A 27,758-nucleotide genomic window follows, 5' to 3' on the forward strand; every position below is an offset into this window, starting at 1 on the left:
CGTGCGTGTGTGTGAACATGGCTTATATAACGGGTAGAACACGAGATGTCACAGTAAAGTCGAACATGTCAACTGAAACTTTAATATCAACTGAAAACGTGAACTTATCAAATACAGAAATCATACACGTGACAAAGTGTACACGTCAAACTGCCAATAACAATATCAAAGTTACAAATAGTGAAATACTGAAAATGCTAGTTCAACGTTGTCTGCATGGTCAATCCAAGAAAACAAAGTGCAAAAAATCAGAGCTAAGCTTAATGCTATTGCTAAGTAAATCTTTTCTATCAACACAGAAATGATATCATGCAAGTAAAAGGATCTAGACAACCACATGCTTCAATGACATGTCAACATCACCAATTGGGCTGAACAAGGGTGACACGAGCCACTCCATCCATCTTACCCTTTACCATTCGTTTGGGCGGACATGCTCTATACTCGTCTGTCTCACGAATACGACTAATGATTCTGCGAGCTTCGGTTGCTGTTGGTCATGTGGCAGGATTATCTCTCATCAAGTGTTTACATAACGAACGAACGTTTAGCTGATGGATGAGTAAGACTTGATCCATTCTCTTTCGACGGTCTGGAGTAACAGCAGTGAACAGCTCACATAGGGTCACTCCTGTACTGTACATGTCCGTTTCCTTGCTTTTTGGTAGAACTAGAGCATCAAATATCTCCTTTGCTGTGTATTCTGGACTGAGAAGGCCGGCTGAAAGTGAAGCATCTTGAAAACGAGCGGCTCCTAGATCACCCAGTTTGGCTCTCATCGTTGCAGTTACCAGGATGTTCCTTGGGCAGATGTCACCGTGGAGAATCTCCATGGGTTGCTATAGCAACACAGCAAACAATAAGACAGAAACAAAGGAAATGATACAAAGTACATCGATATCACTTGTCTCAATTGTAAGTCTATGTAAATCAATCTTTGCATGATTGACAACTCTGTATAAGTTAAGTTTTTACTGATCTTATTTTCCATTCATTAATGTTCGTTGACTAATGATTATATTCAATTGTGTAATAAATTACTATCTGATTTATTTTCCATCGTGGAACTGTCCGGCTTCAAACCTTGCCTGACTTCATGCCACTGTGTGATCACGAGACTGTTTTGCGTATGTTTCTGATAATTGGTGTCTGTCTGTCTCTCTGTTGGTTGTCTGTCTGTCTGTCTGTCTGTCTGTCCGTCCGTCTGTATGTATGTATGTATGTATGTATGTATGTGGCTCAATTGGTTAGAGTACGTGTGCAGTTGAAGATTAGCAACATCCGGGACCTTTGGGTCAGAGTTCAAGTGTGGGAGGGCAACATACATAGGTTCCCTTAGGCAAGGAACTAACATACAATTGCCTCACTCTTCGGAGTGTTAGTTTCTGTCTACAGCAAGTATTGTCCACAGCAAGTATCTACAGCAAGTACAGCAACTGTGAAGTACATCATAGTGACTTCTGATAGTGTTAGATTGCGGTGTTACATTGCAGAATAGTGATTGCAGTATCTAACCTGGGTCTTAGGGGCCCTTGTAAACAAAAAAAAATTATGTGGCTCAATTGGTTAGAGTGTGCAGTTGAAGATTGGCAACATCCAGGACCTTTGGGTCAGAGTTTCAAGTGTGGGAGGGCCACATACATAAGTTCCCTTGGGCAAGGAACTAACATACAATTGCCTCTCTCTCTGGAGTGTCAGTTCTGTCCAAGCAGCACATTGAAGCACATGGTGACATATAGTGACTGCTGATAGAGAATTAGATTGTAAAGTATCGTAGCAAGTGCTTAGTGACTGCATCTAACCTGGACCTTATGGGCTCCTGTAGAAAAAAATGTATGTACGTATGTCTATCTGTCTGTGTTTCTAGCTGTCTGTCTGTCCGTCTGTCTGTCTCTAGCTGTCTGTCTGTCTGCCTGTCTGTTTGTCCGTCTGTCTGTCTGTCGTTATGTCTGTCTATCTGTCTGTCAGTCAGTCAGATAATCGGTTCAACTTTCTTTACAATTTTGATCATTTACATGCGAATGAGATGGCATCATGCAGCTCAACCTTATTTCATTCGCTGTTCTCACCATTGAGTGAATGTGATCTAGTCCACACAAAGAATCGTGTGCCATGTCAACTTTTTCTCGTAAAGTGAGAGGTGCAGCATCTCGTTGACATGCATCGATCACGCTAGAAACAGAGCCGCTCTGTAACTCCATGATAACCCACGCCTTCTTGACTTCTTTCTCCACAGTCACACCACAAACAGCAGCAATGTTGGGATGATGTATCTTCCATGCTACAGACGCTTCTTGTTGCACAAGTTGAACGTATCGTTCAACATCAGCCAAATCATCATACAAACATTTGACAGCAACAGGACAGCCATCCCAATATCCAACAGAAACAGCTAAATAACAATACACAGTCTTAATCTATCATTTACACAACCAACCCAAACATGCAAAGATGGGCCAGCTGTATTTCAAAATGTCAAGTAACTGCAGTTCAAACCATGCCGAGCCGTGCTGGTCTGTCCCAGCCTCTATTGTCAAGCAAGCACAAGCCCGCCTTAGCCAATTGTAACATGTAAATAAGTGATGACCTAAAGTGTGCCTCACCTCCATATGATCCACGTCCTAGTTCTGTGCCAGTCAATTGAATGTCACGTGAAGGAATCTTAAAAACTTTGTTTTCCCGTTCTTCCTTGTATAGTTCAATTGCAGCATCGGCATCTGAAAGGAGCTCTACAATGTTAGCTTTTTCTATTTGTGCTTCATTTAGCAATCGCTGAACATTTTCCTTCTCCACACTCATTTGCTCAAGTTGTTGTCGAGCTTCATCGAGATCATTCTGAACGTCGTGTTTTTCTTCTTGCTCTCGTTCTAATCGTTGTCGTAGCTCTTCTTTCTCCCTTCTTTCTCTAGCAACTGCCTGTTCTTTCTCCAATTGCTCGTCTCTCAGTGCCTTCTGTAGCTCTCTGATTTGTTGTCTCAAGTCATGCACTTGCCTATCTTTTGCTAAACCGTCTTGTGTCACTTGATCTATTTGTTGAATCAGATGTCGTACTAACTCTTCATCTACCTGCTTTGCCGCTTCTGTTCGAGATCGTAGTATGGGTGTAGCAGTCTGTATAAATAAAAGAAATTCTTATAATAATATTAAAAATAATAAAATGTATTCAACACAACATGTACTAACCAGTTAAACTGTAGGATATCCAATTATAAGAGCAATACAGTACCCTCACACAATCATTTTAAATGCAGGCTACTAACTAAAACATTAAATGCATTGATAAAAACACATGCCAGTGGTCTGTCCTATTGTGATACTTTGCCTTATGTCTTTACAATTTTTGCAAGTTCTCATTTCATTTCATCTCGTTTCTAAATGAAAATCATCAACCCAAGTCAACTCTTGCTCCAAAGCGCCTAAACTAACAAAGTATCTTTCTGTTGACATTACACCATCCAAGCTGATTATAGCTTTGAGTGTTGCAAGTTATCTATACTATACCCCAATCTATTCATAGCTACAATCAATTAGCCAACATAATCTATTAAAATCCTATCCTTAATTCTGATAATAAATGTACAGTAGTATGAAAAGCAATTCTTACTTCAGATGCACACCAGACAACTAACTACACAAAAAATCTCCACAGAAATTGCACTAAACCACTGATACAAACTTAAGCAGCTGACCCTCATTCTTCCTGTCACTGGTGATGAGAGATGGCCAGCGGCTGCTATTGCTGTTGAGCTTGTATGACCTTAAAACAAACACATGATTTACCCTTACTTAATTAACCATCACATAAATAGAAACTAAACAAATTTCTGCTGGTCACTTGGATGGCTCTGTTGTGAGTTGCAAATATGATGAAAATAAATACTGACAATCTACTAGAAGAATATTAGGTGAGATGAACTTGTCTGATAATGACAATAATCACCTCTTCTAACATTAGTATGCTGTTACTTCAAGGGGTAGGAAAAATCATTATACATGACAAAAGGTTTTTACATATACAGTATTGTCTATTGCGTGACATCGTCATGATGCACATGATTGTCTCACTTACTGGGAACTTGAACGTGAATGTCTGTAGAAAAACTCTCTACAACATCTGGTGATGGATTTACAGCAGCAACAGCACTCTAACATCAGACATAAACAAGTTATAGTTAATACACAAAATTTACACTACACAACAATCAGATCACACTTTCTTAATCGATTCCTTCAGATGGGAAAGGATAGCAGAACGAGTTTCTTTGCGACTGCCCTGATCTGACTGCAACGTTTCTTCTCCTACTTGAATTGCAGTTTTGCCAGCCTGTCCAATAAAATCAAAGTGTTTGTTATTGGTGCAATAAATGTCAACACCTCATACCTTACTATTATGTATATATACATACATGTTCATTAAACAACATAAATTATTTACAAATTTAATGCTAATACACAGTTACTGTAATCCAGCGTTCTTTATCTGTTGTTCACACAATAACAAACAAACTAGTTGTATTACTAATCACACATTCACTAAATCAATGCTAACCACTCAGTGACTGTGTCACTCATCATTTCCAACTACCACATATCCATATCCAATGCATTCATGTCACTGACCCATAAAAATAATTTAATTACTCTAAATGTAGATCAACATTATGATCAGCACTTCAAACAAGATCATTATCAGTATGTGCTTTCAATAAATATTCTCCCATTTCCATGTAGTAACACCAGAAAATATCAACACTATCACCTAACCACTAGAAATTGACTCTGTAAATATTCATCACAATACAAAGCATCTTCCTTCACTTCTCTACTTGACAATGTTGCATGCAACCAAGAAATTATCCACAAAGTCAGTGTCATCTGTTTAAAAGCTTTCCTAACAGTTTAGCACACTGCCATCTGTTCTCTTAAAACACACACCTTCAAACAAGTGTACAGCAACTTAATCCTCCATTCACACTCTACACACTAACACTAATTGATTTCTTTCTGTTTCCTCTTTCTCAGCACATTCTGGTTGCAAAAACAGACAAATGAACAATTTGCCTGCTAAATGGCTGAAAGTAATGAAAATGATTTGATTGCAAATCCATTATTTGATTTATCTGTTGGCTTTAAAATGCACTACAATGTGTAAATGAAAAAACGGAATTCATTAAAATCATCACAACTCAACTGTTCATGTTTGTTGCTTTAGCAGTTGAGATAAAATGTCACACGACATTCATATATTATCATCATAGGCTTCACTGCTTGTTCTCATCACTGACCCACAAACATTTAACCATAAAATAACAGAGTTCAACACAGAGCCGGCCAAGCCAGCAAACTGCCGGCTAAAAAGCACAGGAAATTGAAAATGCGGCTGAAATTTGAGACAGTGAGGTTTGAGTCTGATATGATCCATCAATTCCAGTCAGATGGACAATATCTACAAATGTCAGCGTAAGACAGAATAACCTGGCTCTTATTGCTCACAGTTTATCACCCCAGAGCTTCCACATAACTCCTCCAACAAGAGTGGGTTAAGTGAAAACAAGCTTTCTCAAGCATTTACCAATTATTAATTATCAGTTAGCTACACATGGAGATCAGTCAGCGAGACGTCTCTCGACCCTCAGCTGTTTATTGGTTAATACTGTTCTTTAATCAGTCAGGTTGAACCTAATCTGGAATGCACACAAAAAACCACCAAGGCCATGAGCTCTAACATGATCTGTCTAGGTGTGTTCCTAGGGCCTTGTACAAGTTATTCAGGATATCCTGATTGAGAAGTTGGACTACACTGAATACATTGGTAAAAGTGGACATGCCACTGGACAATCAGTTGTTTTGCAAGCTGACCAAAAATTCATGGAAAGAACACTGAATACTAACTGCTCACATCTGCCATATCTCTTATTATCTTACATTAGAGCTCAAAGAACAACCAAAACATATTAGCACAAAATACTTCAAACCAAATACAACAAGTGTCGACATACATTGTTCTTAGCTGACACATCAACTCTCAATGATGTCAACAGCTTCACAACTGATAAATGGTCATTCGTAAGAAAATGCTCTGAACAGATCAGATGTAATGCTGTTGATCCATCCTAAACAATAAACAATTTACATTAGATACAAAAACAGACAAAACCAGAAATTTACAATGATACTAAATTGGCATGCAGTCATACTGCACCAACACACAGACTATTATCAAACAGTAGCAACTGCTTGCTGTCATATACAACAGACATGCAAACATATACAACAGACAAATTGCATTAGAACCAATTAACATTTGAACAATAAACAAACTTCTGAATAAGTCAATTCAACAATATTGTTGTTGTACAAATAAAAAGGAACGATAAATGAGTTGGTACTCAGAAAGTCAGTTTGCTAGTTTCAACAATCCACTAGAATCAACACAAGACGTGAAATACTTTGTCTACTCAACAATTTTACAATAAACAGAAATCCAGTGTGTGCATGAATGGCTTGATCAGTGCAGTTTATGTAAAAATGATTGTATCACCAATTGAGTTCTACATTAATTAATTAAAGAGTCTTATCAGTCTGGGTTCAAAAATCTAGTCACCAAGTCGCCATATGGCGACCACTTCTAGGTGGTTGGCGACTAAACGAGCGGTGTGGTCACCAATTTGGCGACTAGAAATATTTGGTAGTTTTTAGTCTTTGTGGCAGTGGCTCTTGGATGCGAACCACCTGCTCAGCAGATACGTTTTGTGTTACAATATGTTGCCACTTTCTAAGTTTCCATTTAGTGGCACACTGCAAAGTAGGTCGTCTAACTTAGCACCTTCGTACATATCACGTAACAACATATCACCTAGCAATCTATTGTGAGTTGTTGCTATTCTTGCATTTAATTTAGGTCTATTAGGTATGTTTAATTTTTCAAACAATCGCGGTTACTCCTATTCTTCATATGCTGCACCAGCAAATCCAAGTCAACAGCTCTATAATCGATGAGACGCCATTGCGCAGCAGCTTCTCCCGAATGAAACACGAAATCTGCAGTCAATCATAGTTGAAGGGGAAGGCAACTGCCAATTTAGATTCTTTTCTACGCTGTTCAAAGAAAACAAAGACTCTGAACATCTTGAATTGAGACAAATAAAAACTACTACGTAGATCTTTTGCAAACGCCGGGCATCAGAAATGGCAAAACAAACAGCTTTTTCCACAGCAAGCTGCCTGATTGTCTTTCTATGAGAAGAACTACCAGGTACATCCAGGAGCTCGTACGTCTCCTAGTGCTACTAAGAAAGTCTGTTCAGACAAAAGTTTCTGCATGTCCAGTTCTGAAATCTAGATGTTGAATGATGCCATGCGCTATTGAAGTGCTACAATAACAAAAGTCTATCGCTTGTGTTCCAGAGATTAGCACAGCTAGCCATAGAACAGGTGGGGTTACATGCAGTAGCCGAATGTACTGTTCTCAACAACAATAGCGGCACTGAGTCATAAGAGAAGAAACGCTCTTATCTACTCAACCAAAGAATGCTCATGTCTTCTTGGATGGATTGCCACGATGTCGATGTGATGACAAACCACATTTTTGTTTGCTTGTAGCTATATAATTAGTTGAAAGTTAAGATAAAATATGAATACTCATAGTATTACATAGAAAGAATCCCAAGCATAATATTGTAGATTGATGTGTTTACTTGCTATCTACAATGTTCATTCAACGCTACTGCAAATTCTTAGTTACGTCTTAATTTAATGTCAAACATGATAATCTGGGAAAGGTCTCAGCAGTGATATTAATGACTTGTTTGCTTCTGGAATCTCTGAACTAGAAACGAGTGAAAGTTTGGCAACCAACCGTTCCTCTACATGGCCAAACTGGCGACCAGATTCAAACACATTACTCGAACCCTGCTTATCTATATTCATGTTCTGGAATCCTATCGCTATGTGTCAGTTCTACACAACAGACTGCAGTTCATGTACATTTGAGTTCATCTCCTCCAAACATCAGAGATGGGCATGGATCTATTGCAGCTGCTGTAGTACTGTGTCCGTACAAGTTTCAACTCTGTCAAGTCAGTCCGATGGTCTTTGGTCTGAACTTTGGTAACATACATTGGCTTGTCTGAAATCAGGATTAAACATGTCTTATAAGTGATGTCAAGATCAATGCAGTGTCTAATTGTATATTCCCGTGAGGTGGCGGGGGAATGAAAGGACAAGAAGAATATGCAATCTGGGCACTAGTGCGCTAATTCAGAAAAGGAGGTCCATTCTTCACTCAATTCCAACCACTCAAACCAAAACCCCTGGTCTAACAAAGACGGATAATCAGTGATGAGAATGCTAATACAAACCCATCAAAACAACGTTATTGCAACTGCAGATGTAAGAGTTAATTAATGACCTAAGTGAATGTATTTATAGCTTGTGAGATGGTAGATCAGGCAACTTGCTTCAGAGCTTGCTTGCAGTCGGATGTGCCCTCTTGGCAGCAAAGTGACATACAAATGATTCTTTGACTTCCTTCCCTCTTGAATGGACTATTTAGGAGAGCTAACTAGACGTTAATACGATGATGACTGTAGTATGAAGGAGAGTGTACGGGAGAGTATGACGTACATAGTGACGTGTTTGTTGGCGGGTTAGTGACCGATAGTTGACGCAAACAGTGCAGTACTTGTCTATTTCTATTATGCCGCAAAAAAGATGCACAGCGACTTCTCGCTCAGGTCGGTCGCTCCAAGAGTACTTGGCTTTATCAGGGGAAACGCTGGAGCTGGAATTGAACAGCCTTAACCTGGTACTAACTGGCACGAAAGATGAAAAAGCAGTGAGATTATGGAACCATTGGAACGAGACGCGAACAGATGTGGATGAGGGTACACAATCAACATCCAAAACTGAGTTGTCGATAGCATCCGCTGGTTCCCACGAGCCAAATACCAGGGTTGGAAGAAAGAGGAAACGCGTGCAGAAGAAGTTAAAGCAGTCGGCAACGTCACCTCTGTTTTCTGCGGAGCAGCAGCAGTTTCTCTCGGAACTGGTGACGAAGATGGTGTAGGCGGAAAAGTCACAGGTAGATGTAGATGGGGCGCAGGTACAGACCCAGCGAGTTCCGGCAGAGCAAATCTCGCGAAACCAGCAGCAGACTTCTTCAAAGTCGAAATGCAGAAGGCTGGCACGAGGAGAAGCAAGTACGCCGGAGATCTCGGAAGATAAAGAGGACGTCGAACGGCCAACTCCTCGGCACACACAGACAGGTATGCATCGTGATCAGTCTCACACTCTGCATAGCGTCTATCCTGTTTCGGAAAAATGGGTGAGGCAGATCCTTCAAAGTGAGTTTGTTGTCTTTGACGCGTTGTTGGCCGAATGTCCAAGTTCAATTCTATACGCAGCCAGTGCAATGGCCGACCAGTCCCAAGTCGCATTAGAGGTTGGCCCTGCAGGTCTGAGCGTAGCACAAAAACACCAACGCCGCTTGGTGACGGACATTACTTCGTGGCTTACAGCATGGTCTCTGTTTGCAAACACGCTGACAGTAGGTAATCCAAGTCGAGCGTCAGAGTTATTTGGTTACCAGTTACTAATTGCGCAAGTAGCTAGTCGATTTACTACGGTGACATGGCTACAATGTGACAGGGCGTTGTGTAAAGCAGCCTCTCGTGAGCCAGCTCGACGCTGGGACGAGGTAGACGTGTCATTATGGTCCATCTGTTTCACTAACCAGGCTAGAATGGTATGCTTCAAGTGTTGGGATTCCGAACACCTAGCTTCCCAGTGCCCCAAGAAAAGACAGTACTTTCGGTCAATGGGCGAGGGCAATTCCAATCAATCGGGAGAACTTACCAGCAAGGGAGCGCACGTTGTCGCCCTCGCAAACACCAACGTGCGCAGCGTGTGCAGAGATTACAACAGTGGAACATGCAACAATGTCGAAGAAGCATGCAAGTTTGCCCACACGTGTAGCTGCTGTGGCGGACAACACGCGGCCCTTGCGTGTGAGTCAAAGAGACAGTAAATGCGACGGGGGCACCTCAGTAATGAAGGACAGTAATTTTAGAATTAATGTCAGAGAGTTTCGTTTTCTGTTGCGATCTCACCCCAATGCACGGTGGGTTGACTGGTTATTAGAGAACTTAGAGCAAGGGTTTAGAATAGGTTGTAAGGACGACACGCTACATTACTCAGCACGTAACCTTCAGTCGGCACTTCAGCATCCAGACGTGGTCTCGGCAGCATTGGCAGCACAGTGTGATAAAGGTTTTATCTCCGGGCCACACGACCATACCCCACTAGCTAATTTTGTTTCGTCTGGCTTGGGTGTGATGCCCAAGAAGGACGGGTCCTGGCGACTTATCTGTCATCTGTCGGCACCCATGGGCAAAAGTGTCAACGATGCAATCGACAAATCCGGTGTTACCATGAAATACCCATCAGTGGACACGGCCATTGCTATGATTGAGACGTCTCTATCATCCCCATACATGATCAAAATTGACTTCAAGAACGCGTTTTGTTATTGTCGTGTCCATCCAGACGATTGGCATCTGTTGGGTTACGCGTGGCGGGGCAGCTATTACTACCACAGGAGGTTGCCATTTGGTTTGCGGTCGTCCCCGTGGTTGTTTAACCAAATGGCAGACGCAGTAGAGTGGATTCTGTGTGTCAAGTTCAGTATCCGACACGTCATTCATTACCTGGATGATTTTCTCATATTAGCTTCCACGAGTAAGAAGGGCCAAAAAATCTTAGACACCACCCTGGCGACGCTCCAGCGTCTGGGTATAGAGTGGGCACCTGAGAAGGTGCAAGGACCAGCAAAAATTTTAACTTTTTTAGGTATAGAGATTGACTCACACAATAAGGTACTACGCCTTCCGCAGTCCAAACGGGAAGATCTCGAAGCCGAGCTGCAGCAGTGGTACTTACGTAAGAAGTGCACAAAATGCCAGTTACTTTCCCTGATCGGCAAGCTCTCGTTTGCTGGGAAGGTCCTACCGGCAGGGCAAATATTTATTAGAAGATTAATCGATTTAGCAACAACTGCGAAAACACTTAGTCATCGGGTAAACTTGTCACAGGACACTCGCGCAAACATCGAGTGGTGGCAACGCGTACTTCCGTCGTGACCAGGGAAGTCGTACTTCCTTACTACTTCGTGGTAGCTGTCTCCAGAGATGCAGCTGTTTATTGACGCGGCAGGGTCACATGGTTTTGGGGCCTGCTGGAACAGACAGTGGCTGTGCGGGTGCTGGCTAGAGCAACACCAGCAGAAGTCGTTTTCGATCGCGTGGAAAGAGCTGTACGCTATTGTTATCGCGGCAGCTACCTGGGGGTCTAAATGGACCGGAAAACGTTTGCTTTTCCACTGTGACAACCATGCGGTAGTTGATATTTGGCGGGAAAAGACCACTAAAGACAAACACCTCATGCAGCTCGTACGTTCGCTGTACTTTATAGCAGCTAGAGGAAACTTTACTGTCTCAGTCTCGCATATTCACGGCGTGAATAATACATTGGCTGATGCATTGTCTCGCGGACAGGTGGAGAAGTTCAAGGCCCTAGCTCCACTGGCAGATCCGGAACCGACACCGCTACCACCCAATTGGGAATCGCTCTGGACCATGACGTTTGGCAGTTTCAACGTGCAGCAATAGAACCGTCAACGCGGGCGTCCTACACTACGGTATGAGACAATTTAACAACTTTTGCCAACGGCTGAGGATATCTCCCATGCCGACTTCAGAGACCACACTTTCAAGATTCACAGCGTTCAGCGCAAGGGCAGTTGGAGCGGAGACTATCAGGGTGTATTTATCGAAGTGCGTCACTTTCACATCCAGCCAGGGTACATCGACCCGCTCCAAACAACACCTCGTTTGCAGTTGGTTCTCTGCGGCATACGGAGATCACAAAAGACTTCTCACAAGAGACCACTTCGACACCCGATCACGTTGACAGTTCTTAAGGAGTTTGAAGACGTCCCTGCGCCCATGGCCTCAGCTGTGCCGGAGAGATAAGCTAATGTATTGGGCAGCATTCACAACAGCTTTCTTTAGTTTCATGCGGGTCTCAGAATTTACAGCAGCAAGCGACACGTCCTTCAACAAGCAGACAATATGCGGAAAAGATGTTCAGTTTAAGGAGGACATGGTAGTGCTCCACTTACGAATGTCCAAGTCAGACCCCTTTCATCACGGCTGCAATGTAGTACTGGCTCCCATGGGGGTCCCGTGTGCCCTGTACGTGCCATTAAACGGTATTTGGCAGTCCTGTGGATGGACGTTGGCTTACCGCTCTTCTGCTTCCAGTCAGGAGCATTTCTGTCGAGAGACAGACTTTCTTTTCAACTGCGATCTTTACTGGATAATGTGGGTATGGATTCGAGCTCATACACCTCCCACTGTTTTCGAATGGAGCAGCTTCTAGTGCAGCGGCACCTGGATTACCAGAGCATTTGATCCAAAGGATGGGCTGTTGGACCTCTGAGTGCTTCAAGACGTATGTGAGATCGAATATTCAAGTGTTGCGGTCTGCGGTGTGTCGCATGAGTGAGCAAAAATAGTAGATAGAAATAAATTGGCAGTTGTTTTGTGTTGCATTTGGTTCATGTCTCTATCTTGCGTGGTGCCGCGATGGACCAACGCATGCTGACACTTGCTTGGGAGGGTTTTTGGGGGGCAGCCCCACTGGGGCCACAGAGCAAGCGGCATGCCGTCAGAGTACAGGCGTACCATTGACAACCAGTGGTATTTCTGGGAACGAGGCTATTGTTAGGTCTGGTGGCAGCTGCCAGGCGGCAGCGGGTCCTTTGTGCTGTCAGGCGACAGTGGCAGGCTGCGGTCCTGCGTGCCCAGCGTTGGGTGGCGCTAAGCATAGATCAGCCTCGATAACCGGAAGTTGTCCCCCAATTAATCCCACTGGTGCCTTGCAACACGTCAAGAAGGAGAATTAATTGCAATTAAGGCAACGTCTTTGCATACATTTCAGTGATTTCAGTCTTTGTCGCTTCAGACAAGTGGCCAAAGTCAAGAGATTGCCGACAAGAAATGCATAATATGAAATGCAGGAGGCCGTCAGTTTCCACAATAGCACGACCGATAATGAAGCTTCAAGTGCAGTTTCTGTTCAGCAGTCTTTGCCACATCTTGGTTTAGAATTGCTGCATCAAATTCTGCACTTGTATGAAGACAGAGACTTTCTAAGTGTAAGCAGACTGCTTGCCATAGAATACATGTGTTTGATCGAAGGACACGTGTTTGCAATCGCCAAGCATTACATGAACTGCATGCTTCTCAAATCATTGTAAGTAGATAGTTAGAGCTAATGACTGTGAGATTCTGCTAGGGTAATAACAAAGCAAGTCTTCACGCCTAATTCTGAACTCAAATAAAATAGCAAAGACCCAATAACCAGTCTCTCTCTCCCAGCCCTCTCACGTGCTCTCCCGCTACATCACGTGCGAAAAAGCATTGCACACCATGGAGAACCAAATCTGCAGTGCAATCATGTTACACACACACTTCCTACCATCACAGGACCTTGCCAATCCTCCCAAGTACAAACAACAGTTCGAATGTCATCACAAAATATGTTACATACAAACAAACTTACATTAGTTGTTGCTGCTTTGTTGCACTTTGATTCAATGAGACGTTGTACTACAGGTAAACGACCATCACGACATGCCGTGAGAAATGGTGTGTAGCTATCCTAAACAATTTGAAACAATAACTACAAGTCAGCAAAAGTAATGTTAACAGCAAAACCGTATCACGATCTTCAATGTTGAGACCAACATTCAACAGATAACCAACAACATCAACATTACCAGCAACGTGTAGAGCTGTCCTTCCATACTGTAGTTGACACACAATGTTAGAAGAACATTTATCAGTACAATACTAACTGCACTGCATGAAACACACATATACAACAGACACAATTAAGGGCTAGAAAAATACATCATCAATCAATAGTCTTGGGTAGCCAAACCCTCTCCCATCAGGTCAAAGTTCCAGGCAAGAAAGGGTCTGGTGAAGTGTCGCTGTGTTGCTGTTTTACAGATAACGTGTGATTTAAACACCGAATTTGGTTTGTTAGACGTTCACTAAAGACCATATCAGTATGCACACATCATCTTGTTTTCGATGACGTCAGTTGCAAGATCTTACAAATATATCTGCCACTCTAGACTGTCTGTGGTCACTTTGGACACCAAAAAGCATCCAGTACTGTACATACATATCCAGGAGTACATACATATCCAGTCAAGTCACTGCTATGTCACCTCCTTTCCCCTCATGACTCTCCACTGTCACACCAGACATAACAGTCCCTAAACTGTTTTGCAGAATAAGAATCTACGCATTGATTCACACATCTGCAAAGCACTCTTCTTTTCTTGTGACTTATGATCTCCACACACTTGACAATCAAAGCTGGACATACTGCACAATGTGTCTACACTGTATAAGCAATAGCAACCTTTCTGGACTGCAGCTAGTACAGATTTAGGACAACGTCTGACACACAGTGTGGACAGCTTCTTTGTATAAAATGAAATCAGCCCACATAGGTGTTGCTTACATATTTAAAAACAAATCAAGAGGCATCAATGTGTGGCTAACAGATTCACTTCCATTGACAAGGGACTGTGCGTTGTAATGGATGTTTTGCTTTCATTATCTATCATGCCAAACATTTCACCAGGACACCATCTAAGTTGCATGCTTCGATATGCAAAAACGTGGACGTTGCATGCACAGTTTTATGAATGAAAACTAAAGTCTACCACAAAAGTTTAACTAAAACCGCAAGACTAATCATTGAACATTGTTTCTCCTGGATCAAACTGGATGCACATAATTCATTGTATCTATACACAATGTCTTTCCAGTTGACACGCCGTTTGTTCAAATTATTCTTACTCAACTCCATCAACAAAGTGACAATTACCCCAACCTCAAATCTACTCCAATTCCCATACACCACAAAACAGTCTATCTTAATCAACACAGTGTCGCTAATGTAACACTCATTTACATCATTTCTCAATTGGCAAAATCAAACCACAAATACTGTCACATACAAATACACTCACATGGTCTTTTACTTGTTTACTGCAACCAGCAGCTACCAATCTCTTCATAATAGACACATGACCACCAGCACTTGCATAGTGTAAAGCTGTATATCCCCACTACCCAGATAACAGACACAAGATCATGATGTTGTTAGCAGTGAATACAATACTAATACATTTACATCTAGAAACACTGACTATAAAATATAACACATCCAATTCACCATTTCTTCTCACTAAACCCAATTACACACAATACATCATAACCTCATTACACCACCAAACGTTTAACAATTCATATCATTTGGACTCCATTGACGTGTCTGCTTGTCTCGAAGCATTTAAGTCTTGCTAACACTCAATTTCACCTCAAGCCTACATCTGAGGTGACGACCTGCTACATGTCGCTTACTTTTAGCAATAGCACATACAATATCTATTTTAGTAAATAAATATACACACAAAACACAATAACTAGAAGTATCTATGTTAAAACCTTTCTCTACTTTCCACTCTCCTTCATTCATTTTCATGCCCACACTTGAATAAATATATACGAGTAGGAATGAAATAGTGCAAGGTAAGATAACAATGCCAATCTAGCATGTTTCTTCTCTGTTCTGTGTCTATATCTTACAACACAATGTTGGTCCAACTTGCCAGCTGTGACAACCTATTCATTGATTATTCATTGTAAGCACACCAGAGATGCCATTAACATTACTCATTAACTAGATCAATCATTGAAACACAACAAACTGCACTAAAATTTCTAACCAATTTATCAACTCAACACAAATCGGACAATCACAATAAACTAACAAGTTGCACATAGTGACACACACTTTACATATTACACTGCACTCTCACCAACGTATCTTGATACTTCACATTGGCTTCTTTTCTTATAAGTAGATCAACCAGATCGGTTGATCCCACACCACACGCTACTTGAAGAGCAGATGGACGACCACCCAATCCAGTACCATACGTTCCCTACAAAATATGGAGTCCTCTAAAGTAAAGTCAGTTGTAAACCGTCCATAACATGGGAGTGTGTGTGGACGTGACCATATAGCGAGCGTCATTTGTGTCGGCTAAGCAAGCGCGTATGAGATAGAGGAAACGATTCATTCAATAATCTGGTCGGTACAAAGTCAGACGGTAAAAGCAACGTCATCTCGACTCTTACGTTGAGAAGCATAACATACAACGACGTCTTCACTACAAACATGCTCGCGGCTCGATCACAAATTTTGCGATTTATAACGTCGAACACGCTGCGCTCTCTATTTCCCATCACTCACTCAAATTCTTACATAAACTTTTGCTACAACATTGACGTCAGCGCTCTTCGCGATTGCTTCGAAGGCCTTTTCTACGTTCTTTTGCACAACAGCATCGAAAAGAGCATCGTCGATCGCTCTTGAACTTTGGTTTTCCTCCATCTAGACCGTTAGCTCAAAATGCAAGTGTAGATAAATGACGTGGTGCTAAATTTAGTAACTGTGACATCGTATCGCGTGACTTGACAATGTTAAGTTGATATCAACTAATTTTATTTTTAGATGCATTTCATACAGTAATATATTTCAGGGGCGGCGGAGCCGGGGGGACTGGGGGGGCTAGAGCCCCCCCAACTTTATCAACTTTATGCTGTAGAATTTCTGCTTTCTGTAATGTTTACCCTTTCAGCCCCCTCAACTTTCAACTCGCTCCGCCGCCCCTGTATTTAATTTATCGTTTGAGGTTTACTTGTTGCAATTGTAGCTGCTGGTTCCTACTATTGCAATGGACACATATCCAGAGTTTCAGCAATTTTCGTTGATTGTCACTGTCCATGATATGATGTCTCTGTTGCAATGACATACCAGGTCCATTCGTTCTGTCGATCGTGTAAATATGTTTTTACAAACATGTCTGTTTCCCTGTCTGTCCAACCACCACCTGCCTGTCTGTCTGTTTGTTTGTCAACCTGTCTCTCTGTCTGTCTACTCATCTGTATGTATGTTTGTCTGTCCATTTATTTACTGTTGCTGTTGCTGCACTGCCACATGCAGTTGCTCTCCATGTGAATATCGTCTGCTTATCTTTTATCATAAGAAGACATGACTCTGATGACTAACTCATGCACACACAATAACCAATCTGCACGACAAATTCTAAAACATACAAATAAATGAAATCGACTTGTCTATAAAAACAATAAAAATCAGTTACGAGTGACTGCAAACAAGCCACAGTGTTTGCACTAATCTATAAAATTTCCTATTCTGTAACAACAAATACATTGGCAATCTAATATTTTCTAACACTAATTGATATCAATAACCAGGCTAAGCCTCGTGCTTGTCGGTCAAACAATCAAGTATCTCCCTCATCATATCCACTATCGGTTTGAATTGTTGTTACTGCCGACAGTCGACAGCCGACTGAACCATACTGTGCAGGTCAGACAGTAGTGACGAGTCATCAACAGATTCTGGCAAATGCAAACACTCCACTAACAATATGCAAGCCATACTTTTTCACAGCCCTCCACCTCGCACACAAAGAGCAAAGAGATACAATAACATCACTCTCCGCTCGTCTTGTGCACATGAGAGGCTGTGAAGAAAGATGAAGAAGTCACTACACGAACATGCTATAAAATTCCTTGCACAAACAAGCAATTTAACCCACCTACCTGCATTGCACAGCAACACTCGTCTGACTTCATGGTTGACTTCAATAACTGAAAGTATCTTTGCAAATTGTACTCCGTCAACCCACGGACATTTCGTAATCAACTTCAGCAAAGTTCTCTTCTCTTTCCCAAGATCATCAGTGTTATTAAGATTTCCCAACTCACCAGATGATATTATCTCTTGTTGGCATAAATAATCGGCAACATTATCTGCATCCAATATTCCTACAAATAAATGCCGTTGTTTTCTGATAAGATCCTCTGCCAACTTTTGTCTGCCACATCCTAAAACTATGATCTAAATGGTAAGCAAATAAGCAGAACCAACCAGACAGAAAACCAGAGTAAGCCTGATAAACAGAAAGACAAACAGAAAGACAGACAAACCGAGGAACAAAGGAAAAGACAAACACAGACAAACAAGTAGACAAAATAGAGACACAAACACATGGACAAAAACAAACAGACACATACACAAACAAAAAGACAGACAGACATACAGACAGACAGACAGACAGACAGACAGACAGACAGATTAGTACAATGTGGAGAGCTTTCCAAGGCAGCTCGCCTACTCACCAGCAATGGTTTAGCACCATCTTCAGCTGAAACGATTAAGAAACTGTCATCGAAACATCCCAAACGAATTGAAAGCTTGGGATCAATGCCTTCGTTAGAATCATCTTTTTCTTTGAATGCAGAAGAGTTTTTCAATGTTGTCAAAAGCTTGCCAAGAGGTACCGGTACTGGTCTCTCGGGGTGGCGTTTTGAACATTTGAAAGTATTGTTAGAAGATGAAGTAACAGCAGATGGCCTCTTCACAGCATGTTCTCTAATGGCTAGAGGCGACTTGCCTCTTGAGATTGCCAAACTTCTCTCAGCATCAAGATTGATAGCTCTGCCTAAATGCAACGGAGACGTTCACCCCATTGCTATTGGTGAATGCTTACGACGTATCACAGCTAGAGTCATCTGTCGTCAAAAAAGAGAGGCCTTTGCTAATTACTTCTGCCCAATACAACATGGTGTGTCCACTCCAAGTGGTTCTGAGCTTCTTGCTCACCACATTAAATTGCTTTTGGAGCTTAACAGTGACTGGGTTGCTATAAAAACAGACGTGAAAAATGCATTCAATTCAATCAGCAGGAAAGAGTTGTTACAACAGTGCCGTTTTACATTTCAAGATATATCAAAGCATGTGTACCAGATGTACTTTGATTTCAGTTCACTAGTCGCCTTGCAGAATGGTCAACCGGTTTTGCTACAATCTGAGGTTGGGGTTCACCAATTAAGGTGACCCATTATAGATCCTGCTCTGTTTGCCATGGCTATCCACTCAACTTTGGTGGATCTTCAGAACACTTTCTCCAACATTCAAATCCTAGCATACTTGGATGATGTGTTCTTGGTTGGTTTGCCAAGTGACGTTACGGAAGCCTTTACTTCTTTACAATGCAATTTCCCAGCTATTGGCTTAGATATTGCTTGTCAGAAATGTGAGATTTATTGTCCATCTCCAGCTATCACAATTCCTGATTGCCAACTTCCTGTTACATCTGAAGGCATAGTTATATTGGGAATGCGTCTTGGAAATGCTAAATTTGTATCCAATTTTTGCTCTACGTATGGTAACACTGGGGAACAACTATGTGACCAATTGTCTTCTTTGAATGATGTCCAAAGCGCTTCGTTATTGCTCAAGTATTGTCACGTTCCACGATTGAATTACTTAGCTCGTGTTGTTCCTCCAAATTTACTAACATCTGCAGCAGAAATTCACAATTCACAGACACGCAAAGTTTTCTCTGAAATACTATCTTATCACCAACTCGGCGACTTGGCATGGCAACAAGCCACTCTACCAGTCCGACTAGGTGGTTTTGATCTAACATCTGTCAAATCTATTGCAGCTTGTGCTTTCTTAGCCTCGTGGGTTGAAGCAATAGATGCACTACCCAAGCGTTTTCCTAACTTGAGAGTAGATTTAGATTTGCTTCTGAAATGATCTTCGGGATCAGCTACAGGTGCGACATTAAAGAGTCTCATTCCCTCGAATGAACTGTCTGAGTACTTACCTGTTAGTGGCAAATTACAGAAGCGATTATCTAATGATTTGTTTGAATCTATGTCTCGTGATACAGTGAAGTCAACAAGAGATGCTGCCAGAATTCGCTCTTTACAAGGTGCAGGTGCAGGTGCTTGGGTCAACGCTGTTCCAACCTCGATGTGTTTCGCACTTGATTCTTGCGTTTATCGCTTGGCGTCATATCTGAGGTTGGGCTTGCCAGTCTGTTCTCTAGAGTGGTTGAGTTCGTGTCAGTGCGAAGCAGTTCTTGACGGCAGCGGGTATCATCTTTTAATATGCAAGGTTGGTGGTGGCCCAGTTTGGAGTCACGAATCCATTGCAAATGTTTGGACTGATTGTCTAAGTGAACTTCACATACCACACAGGAGAGAGCCAAGACATCGCTACACAAACTCGGATAACAGACCAGACATTACAGCACTTGATACATCTTCTGGTATGAGTATTGATTTAGACATCTCTCTTGCCCATCCCTGGAGCTCAGAGGTATTTCCCTCATCCTCAAAAGTAGATGGTCTAGCTTCGAAGCAAAGAGAAGAAAAGAAAAAAATCAAATATCAAGATGAAAGGCTACCAACTGGCAACCAAATAATCTTTAAGCTTTTAGTCATTGAACACTTCGGTAGATGGGGTGATGAAGGAGACCAATACCTACGTTCTCTTGAATCTCAATCTTTTAATAAAAATGGTCGGCGCAACTCGGCACAATTTATGAATCACTGGCGGAAAAGGTTCAGCATTCAATTACAGCGATGCAATGCTAGAGTAATCCAACGCAAGATGTCATCCTTGGGTTGCAGAGTCCACGCAAAAACTAGCTGCTTTCATCTCCAATAATTAGTGTTGTAATAACTGGACCCTCTTTGGGTTCTTTAGTAGCTAGAAAATGTAGTTTTTAGTTCTCAGTTGGTTTAGTAGTTGATATCTGTAGTCTCTAGGTGATTCTGTATAATTTGACTCGTAGTTACATATTGTATGTTGCTAGATTCATGTTTCAAATATATGTATTGGACAGACAGACAGACAAACATAACATCTTCATAATCAGTATAAAATCCAAGGCCCAACTCTCCACTTCTTGTACTCTTGACTATGAACGATGCTTGTCTACAATAGATACACACTATACTCATTACAATCAAACATAAGATGTTAGATTGTCCGATCTTAATGTTGATGAGCTTGCATATGAGAAGCAAGTCCAGCTTTAGATCGACATGTACTGGTACACAAAGAGCACCTCAGAGATTGTTGCACATCTTTTGAAACATTGCTGTGAGTTGAACCCTGACAACCACATGAGACATCATTATAGGAGAATTAGACAAGAAAGATTATAGTAAAGGCCCGGATGTACAGTCCATACGCTCACTCTGGCAAAAACGAATACCCACTGATGAACAGTTTGAAACGAGACGATTAGTAGACGACGAGATTCATGACTTTGTAGGGTAGCCTTCCCGGTGTGTTTCCAACAAGATATTTCGAATACTCTAATGACCAGACACAGGATTGCATTGATGAACTGATGATTGAGCTGCAAGAAGTAACTCATGTGTAGAGTGATCACAACTCAGGAATCACTGTAGCTGCTGTCGTTCTTCAAAACAGGCTGGCAAACCACAAAGTTCACAAACTTTGCGAGAACACATGCACACACACAAACACACACATGCAAACACACACACACACACACACACACACACACACACACACACACACACACACACACACACACACACACACACACACACACACACACACACACACACACACAAAGCAAGTACACAGAAAAACTAGGAATCAGAGACACTAGATAAACAGTCAACAAATAGACTAAACACAAACTCAACTGACTTGATAAATTTTATGATCACATTTTGTTTGGAGGTAATCGAATGTCTGCTGATGAATCAGAGAGTTTCCATACAACTCAAGAAACAACTCCACCTCTTCTATCACAATAAAATGCAAACTATATCTATATACACAAAGACACAAGTAAAACAAACTCGAACTTGCCTTGCAGTCCAAGTTGGTCTGGCTGTTCAAATAACACGGCCAGTAAGAGCATGTGCCTAGCGATCACTTCTAAACTGTTTTCAATGATATAGAACTGGACAGTAAGTTGCAGATCCAAATTTTTGTAATTTGTGATGTGTTGATTGTGTGGTAAATCCTATACTTTCAACTTTGGTTTTCTGTGTCTGTGGCTTAGAGCAAGCGTCTTGACAATATGTGGAATGTCTCCCATCACAATGAGCAATATGTTGAGTGCTAAGTTTGATTAATTAAACTAAAGTGAGAGTTTGAAATGCAGCCGGAAGATACTAAACAAAAAGACAGAAAGAACAGAAAGCAACAGATGGACAGAGATAGACCAGCAGTAAACATGCAAACACACACAAAGACAAACAACAAACAAAAACAACTAATAACAAACAGACAACAGACTACCCCGAACCCTAACCCTAAAACAAAAACAAAGAGACAAACGCACTACCAAACATGAAACAGACATTTAGTGTAATTTGTCCTTTTCAAAGTGAGCAAACGTCAGGATCGAGCTGCTGCCCTTAATTAGTTTAAGGTCACACCCCAGCCATATGGCCGGTCTCCTGTTTGCTACTCAGGAAAACTCTGAGCCTGTGCTAGTATAATTTTCTAGAGCCAGCCCACAACTCACAGGAACACTTTTGTGACACTAACTTACGTTTTGGGAACCCTATGTCTCAACAGGAACCTCAGAAGCTAATGATCAAGTCACAGCCAGTTGCCGCTACCATCCCCAGTCAAAGTCTGCATAGTCATTTATGCTCCTGAGTCTAGAAAGGCAATTGTGTTTGAGCTCCTTGCCCAAGGCAATTATACACCTGTACTCATCCAAGACTTGAAGTTGCAACCCAAAGTTACCGGATGTTGCCACTCTCCAAATGCAACTAACGATTGAGCTATAGATGCCACACTTTCCAATTTCAGACCTGTACCTAACTGCATGCTACTTGTACATGCACTACAATACAAGAAAAATAATTACATATACATAAAACAAACTATAATCATGATGCCATAACCAGTTATGCAAATAAAGGTCTTAAGTTTGTTCAACTCAAATATACTTCTTCTATAGCAAAAGGCCTAACCAATTACCATGGTCAGCATATAAACTAATGCAAAAAATTCGTTGTGATATGGGGTTTGCCTGTGACAAGACATAATTTTATCTTCAACTCGAATGCATCATTTGATAGACGAATTCAGTTTTGTATTTTTTAGATTCATGCACTGACCTCTGGACAGTATAGAATAGCATGTTGTACAGACATTCTACACTAGACAACAAACAGACAGACACTGACACATTTTAACACGATATTAGCTACAAAATTCCATTAAACACGGTAGACGTGCCTCACCTTCATCTTCTCCTTTCTCTTCCAGTCGAGCTTTCTCCAACAAACCTGACAAATTTTGCATGAAATAAAAACAGTAAAAATCTACCGGTTGATTCAGTAAAAATTAATAAGCAAACAATGAACTAACCTTCATCCAGCAGATGTAATGCATGACTGAATACCCACCACACGTCACAGCACCGAAACCGCCACTCCAGTCACCTGTCTAAACCTGCAATCCCGGATAATACCTCTAAACCGTGTGTACAGTCCGCTGCGATGAGTGAATCCGCTGCTCAGTATTTGAAGCGATGTCACGTGCTGACATATCTCCAGGATTCTATTGCTCAATTACTGGAACATCGAGAACACAATTCAAGAGCCAATCCCATGAGGTAGATTTGTTATAAATTCTGTTTAGAATTTATCAAATTATAGTAGAAAGAAACTATAGCGTTATAACAAGATTTGGTATGAAGAAGCTAAGACAAACAGTCATCATTACTTGTATGTCTACGACTCTAGAGGTAGAATAGTTTTACAGATCTAGAAGACAGACAGACAGATGGACAATGATATCAGAGTCAAGTCTTTTGATGTGTTTGTACAGGTTCGTAGCAGATTACTTTGTTGGTGTTCAGCATGGAACTCAGTTGTTGTTTAGGGAATTTTTCTTTGTGAAGGCTACACCTCAATATCGTCTCTCTCTTGTAAAACTATTTTATGACTGTTTCAAACCTATCGGTCATCGAGGAGACCTTCTCAACATCAGGGAATACCATTCTCTTGTCACTCTCATTTGTCCTGATTTTCCTCTTGAAATTATTCAGAAAACGGCTCAATTTATATTAACTGATGATGCGATGGAGTGCTTGGTGGCTTTTTATGACTTTATTTATGCCTTTCCAGTGCAATTTCTATATGAAGAGTTTCTGAAGATAGACTTTCTAAGTGTAAGCAGACTGCTTGCCTTAGAGCGTTATTACACAACAACTGGTTCTCAGATTATTGGAGTAGGTTGTTATAGCTAAATAACTGTGAGACTCGTTTAGCGTAATAACGCGCTAAGTAGTTACGCCTTATAGACCGCTTTTCTCTCTCCGCCCTCTCAGTCGCTCTTCCCGCCCTCTCACTCGCTCTTCCCGCCCCCTCATGTGCAAAAGCGGTCTGGCTCAGACGCTATCCCTACTTAGAGAGTGCATGCTAGCACTCTCAGATTATGAGATCTAGAGGCATAAGTTAATTATTACACACAATGTCTACAATTAATTAGAGCTGGCATAGATCTACATCATATTATTAAAATAATGTTTGTACAGACTTTAGTCTAATTCCAGTTTTTACCAGTGCTTGGTTCAGAGTATCTCTTGCTAAACTAGTATTAGGATTACCATGCTTTTGATCAATCTGAGACTTCCACTTTATTAGCATTTGATATCCTTGCTCTAGTTGAGACTCACGATAATCAGCTTGAATGTTTTGTAGTTGGGCATCAATTAGACCCAACCGACGACCAACCATTTTCCAACTGCTTCCCAGGTATTGTGCTATCTCTCTCAGATCTATAGCTGACATTTGTTCCACCTTAACGTGACTCTCATCACTAATCGGTTCGTTTTGTTTTCCTTCAGGCTGTTCTCGTTTATCACCAACATGCCAATAGTTGCATTCATCTACTTCACGTCTATTATCAGAGTCTTCCGATATGCTCATCATTGCTTTTGCTCTAGCTGTAGTGTCATCAGAAGAAATACCAGATATATTAGATGCTTCTTGACCACTCCTAGTGTGTGCAGCTGCTTTGCAACCACTCAAATAATCAGATATGTACTTTACTGACTTCATGTGTCCATTTGTCTTGGCCAAGTCAAGTGGAGAACGACCATCATCATCTCGTACAGTCAAGTCAGCACCCGATTTAACCAATACCTTAACTACTTCAATATGTCCAAAAGCGGCTGCTACGTGGAGAGGTTGCCGTCCATGTTTCTTGGTTTGCAGTCTCATGGTGTCCTTGGTCATTGATAGAAGATATACAACACAGTCAACTTTACCTTCTTTCACAGCTTTATGCAATGCCGTTGAGCCACCTATGTCAACTGATTTTGGATCTGCACCAACAGATATGAGATACTGTAAACAACTCAGATTGCCCTCTTGAGCAGCCAAATGCAGAGGGCATAGTTGCCTATGCGCAGTCCTACTATGAACGTTAGCCTCGTGTTCCACTAGAAATTTAGCACAGTGTTTATGACCGTTACAAATTGCGCAATGCAGAGGAGTCCAATGATCCACATCTTTGCAATCTACAAGAGCACTCCCTCTCACCAGCGCTACTATGCACTCCAAATTTCCTTTCATGGCAGCAAGATGCAATGCCTGAGAATTTAAACGCTTGGTTGTGCTTAACACTGACGCCTTCGCCTTGATAAGAAATTTAACCATTTCAGCGTGACCGACTTTAGCTGCATAGTGAAGAGACGTGTAGCCACGCCCATCAGAGCGGTCTACACTGGCTCCTCCCTTCAAAAGGCTGAAGGCTGTCAGCACACTGCAAGTGTCCTGATTTCGCCGCAAAGTGAAGCGGTGTGCATAGTGACATTTTAGTGCGACGGTTAACGCTCACCCCCGAGCGCAGCAGTAATTCCGCGGCGTCGGGAAGTCCTTCGTGGCACGAAGAATGCAAAGGATTCCATCCTCGTCCGTCTCCTCGATTCACATCCGCTGCAGCCGATTCCAAGCTCATGAGCAACCGAACCACACTCAGACGTCTGCCTAAGACCGCATGATGTAAGGCTGTACGGCCATCGTCGTCGATCTCAGCTGTGGAGACTCCACATTGCAATAGAGTTTTGACAACGTCCACGTGACCTCTCGAAGACGCTATATGAATCGCTTGAAGCCCGTTAGGCTCGCACTGGCTCGTAAGGCAGAACCCTCTACTTTTCAAGTCAGGAATAACTACGGCCATGCCCATCCGTGACGCACTCTTCAGAATACTCAAGCAATCGTCAAGCGTTTCGTCCAATCGCTGGCTAGGAGGTAGATTAGTGCTCGTTTTACACCTTCTACTTGCTGTAGCGGCCTTCGGGCTTGCCATTCTACATGTACGAACTCCAGATGCTTGACATTCCAACGGAAGTAAACGTCACGTGCTGCATGCCATCGAATTTTGTTTCGAGTTTAATTAATTAAATTTGCACATACCATTGATTATCGAAAAACATTCGTATCTCTATAAATGAATGAATAAAAAGTTACCTAACTAGAGCGACGCCCCTGTTATCGGACACCATCAATCATCGGACAGCCGTGCAAGAAGTAAACGAAGTAAGACTGAGCTTTGCTAGAGCCCACAGTAAGAAGGATTAGTAAAGACTTTGATTCCAGACGCGGGACTTCCAAAGGCTTGAAATGGTTATGCTAGGACGGTAAACGTGATCCTTCTCTGCGACCCCGTTCAACGGACACCACCATCATTCACCGGACACGACCTCCCCCATGAAAATGCAAAGGCAATTCTGCAACTTCGCACTTGAGATAGGTTTAGAGGTGACTAGCTAACACAACAACACTATCACAGTCTCCGTTTGCTACTCTCCAGGAGAGAAAGCGCACGCTTATTAAGTCGTGGTTACGCTTCTTTCGTCGGACAGTCGTTTTTTCTTTGCAGCAGCAATCTGCAGGTAATAATGTCATAAGAGAGAGTTGGAAGGAAATATCGTACGGCCCCCAATTCGTTTGACCTTTATTTGACTCAGCAACGGTTAGTAGCGGAAACTGCTGAATTTTCTCTGCTGACAAGCTCACTCTGTTGGCATCTACTAGCCCTCCGGTGCTGTCTAGTCTTCCCGGCGTAAGAATTTGAACTCCTGAGTGTCTTGCAGCACAACTGCACAGGCTTGATGCACACGAATGTAGCAGACGATTTACGTCATCCATGCTCGAGCTTTGCGGTGAACACATTCTCCCAACTCTCACAGGAAGAAGTGCTTTCCTTTCAAGGCTCCTAAATTCTTACTTGGTACTGCTAGGACGTGTGCAGGTGTTTCTATCTCAGTTTGATATCTACCTTTGCCTGACCTTGCACCGTCAACGAAGTGCAGCACGTCATCGTTGGTACAACCAGCTGTACCGAATGCAGGAACCTTGTTTATTATCAGAGCAGCTAGAACCTTCACCCCTGCTTCTCCTAGGTAAAGTTGAATTGGATAACGTCAAGTCCTTGTCAACGCGCGCTACGTAGTGATCGACTTTCTATGCAAAGGGTAAAAGAGCGTTTTAGCACTTCAATCGTGCCCTCTCATCGGTTTCGGTTGTCGTCTTCTTTGTTGAACGGCTAGTTCGTTCAAGCGACATCTTTTACACATCCTAGTGGGAGCGTGGTTGTATGAGAAATGACTCAGAATTGCCATCAAGCACTCTAGGCAAGTGTTCTGTGTTCTGCGACGTTTCAGATAGCTGAATTTAATCAACTGCAGTTATTTGAAACGTACA

General features: G+C 41.9%; 3 protein-coding genes and 1 long non-coding RNA gene across 8 annotated transcripts; 1 reads left to right on the top strand and 3 right to left on the bottom strand.

Moving 5' to 3' along the window:
• Positions 1–54: 54 nt before the first annotated feature.
• LOC134183224 (ankyrin repeat domain-containing protein 24-like) lies at positions 55–16,575 on the bottom strand. Its single transcript, XM_062650702.1, has 12 exons — positions 16,414–16,575; positions 15,965–16,090; positions 15,113–15,211; positions 13,779–13,868; positions 13,624–13,722; positions 6,000–6,113; positions 4,214–4,324; positions 4,070–4,145; positions 3,690–3,757; positions 2,604–3,111; positions 2,070–2,392; positions 55–839 (listed from the first exon to the last, which is right to left on the bottom strand). The coding sequence occupies exons 1-12, from the start codon at positions 16,540–16,542 to the stop codon at positions 498–500; spliced, it is 2,085 nt and encodes a 694-aa protein (XP_062506686.1). The 5' UTR covers positions 16,543–16,575; the 3' UTR covers positions 55–497.
• A 4,238-nt stretch (positions 16,576–20,813) lies between these two features.
• LOC134183394 (uncharacterized) lies at positions 20,814–23,504 on the bottom strand. Its single transcript, XR_009970499.1, has 5 exons — positions 23,410–23,504; positions 23,283–23,327; positions 22,052–22,143; positions 21,724–21,982; positions 20,814–21,478 (listed from the first exon to the last, which is right to left on the bottom strand). It is a non-coding gene; the product is annotated as an uncharacterized LOC134183394 (long non-coding RNA).
• A 15-nt stretch (positions 23,505–23,519) lies between these two features.
• Positions 23,520–24,293, top strand: LOC134183395 (centriolar satellite-associated tubulin polyglutamylase complex regulator 1-like). 5 transcript variants are annotated; one of them, XM_062650909.1, is made up of 3 exons: positions 23,520–23,656; positions 23,806–23,871; positions 23,926–24,293. In XM_062650909.1, exons 1-3 carry the CDS (start codon positions 23,541–23,543, stop codon positions 24,290–24,292), a joined length of 549 nt encoding a protein of 182 aa, XP_062506893.1. In that variant the 5' UTR covers positions 23,520–23,540; the 3' UTR covers position 24,293. The 5 variants fall into 5 exon arrangements, with proteins under 5 accessions (XP_062506893.1, XP_062506894.1, XP_062506892.1 ...); XM_062650910.1 differs by having other exon boundaries at positions 23,806–23,865; XM_062650908.1 differs by having other exon boundaries at positions 23,806–24,293.
• A 253-nt stretch (positions 24,294–24,546) lies between these two features.
• LOC134182923 (serine/threonine-protein phosphatase 6 regulatory ankyrin repeat subunit B-like) lies at positions 24,547–26,361 on the bottom strand. The gene is made up of 2 exons (XM_062650365.1): positions 25,888–26,361; positions 24,547–25,823 (listed from the first exon to the last, which is right to left on the bottom strand). The coding sequence occupies exons 1-2, from the start codon at positions 26,359–26,361 to the stop codon at positions 24,561–24,563; spliced, it is 1,737 nt and encodes a 578-aa protein (XP_062506349.1). The 3' UTR covers positions 24,547–24,560.
• Positions 26,362–27,758: the final 1,397 nt, after the last annotated feature.

The sequence above is a fragment of the Corticium candelabrum genome, chromosome 8 (assembly GCF_963422355.1).
Source record: "Corticium candelabrum chromosome 8, ooCorCand1.1, whole genome shotgun sequence".
NCBI lineage: Eukaryota > Metazoa > Porifera > Homoscleromorpha > Homosclerophorida > Plakinidae > Corticium > Corticium candelabrum.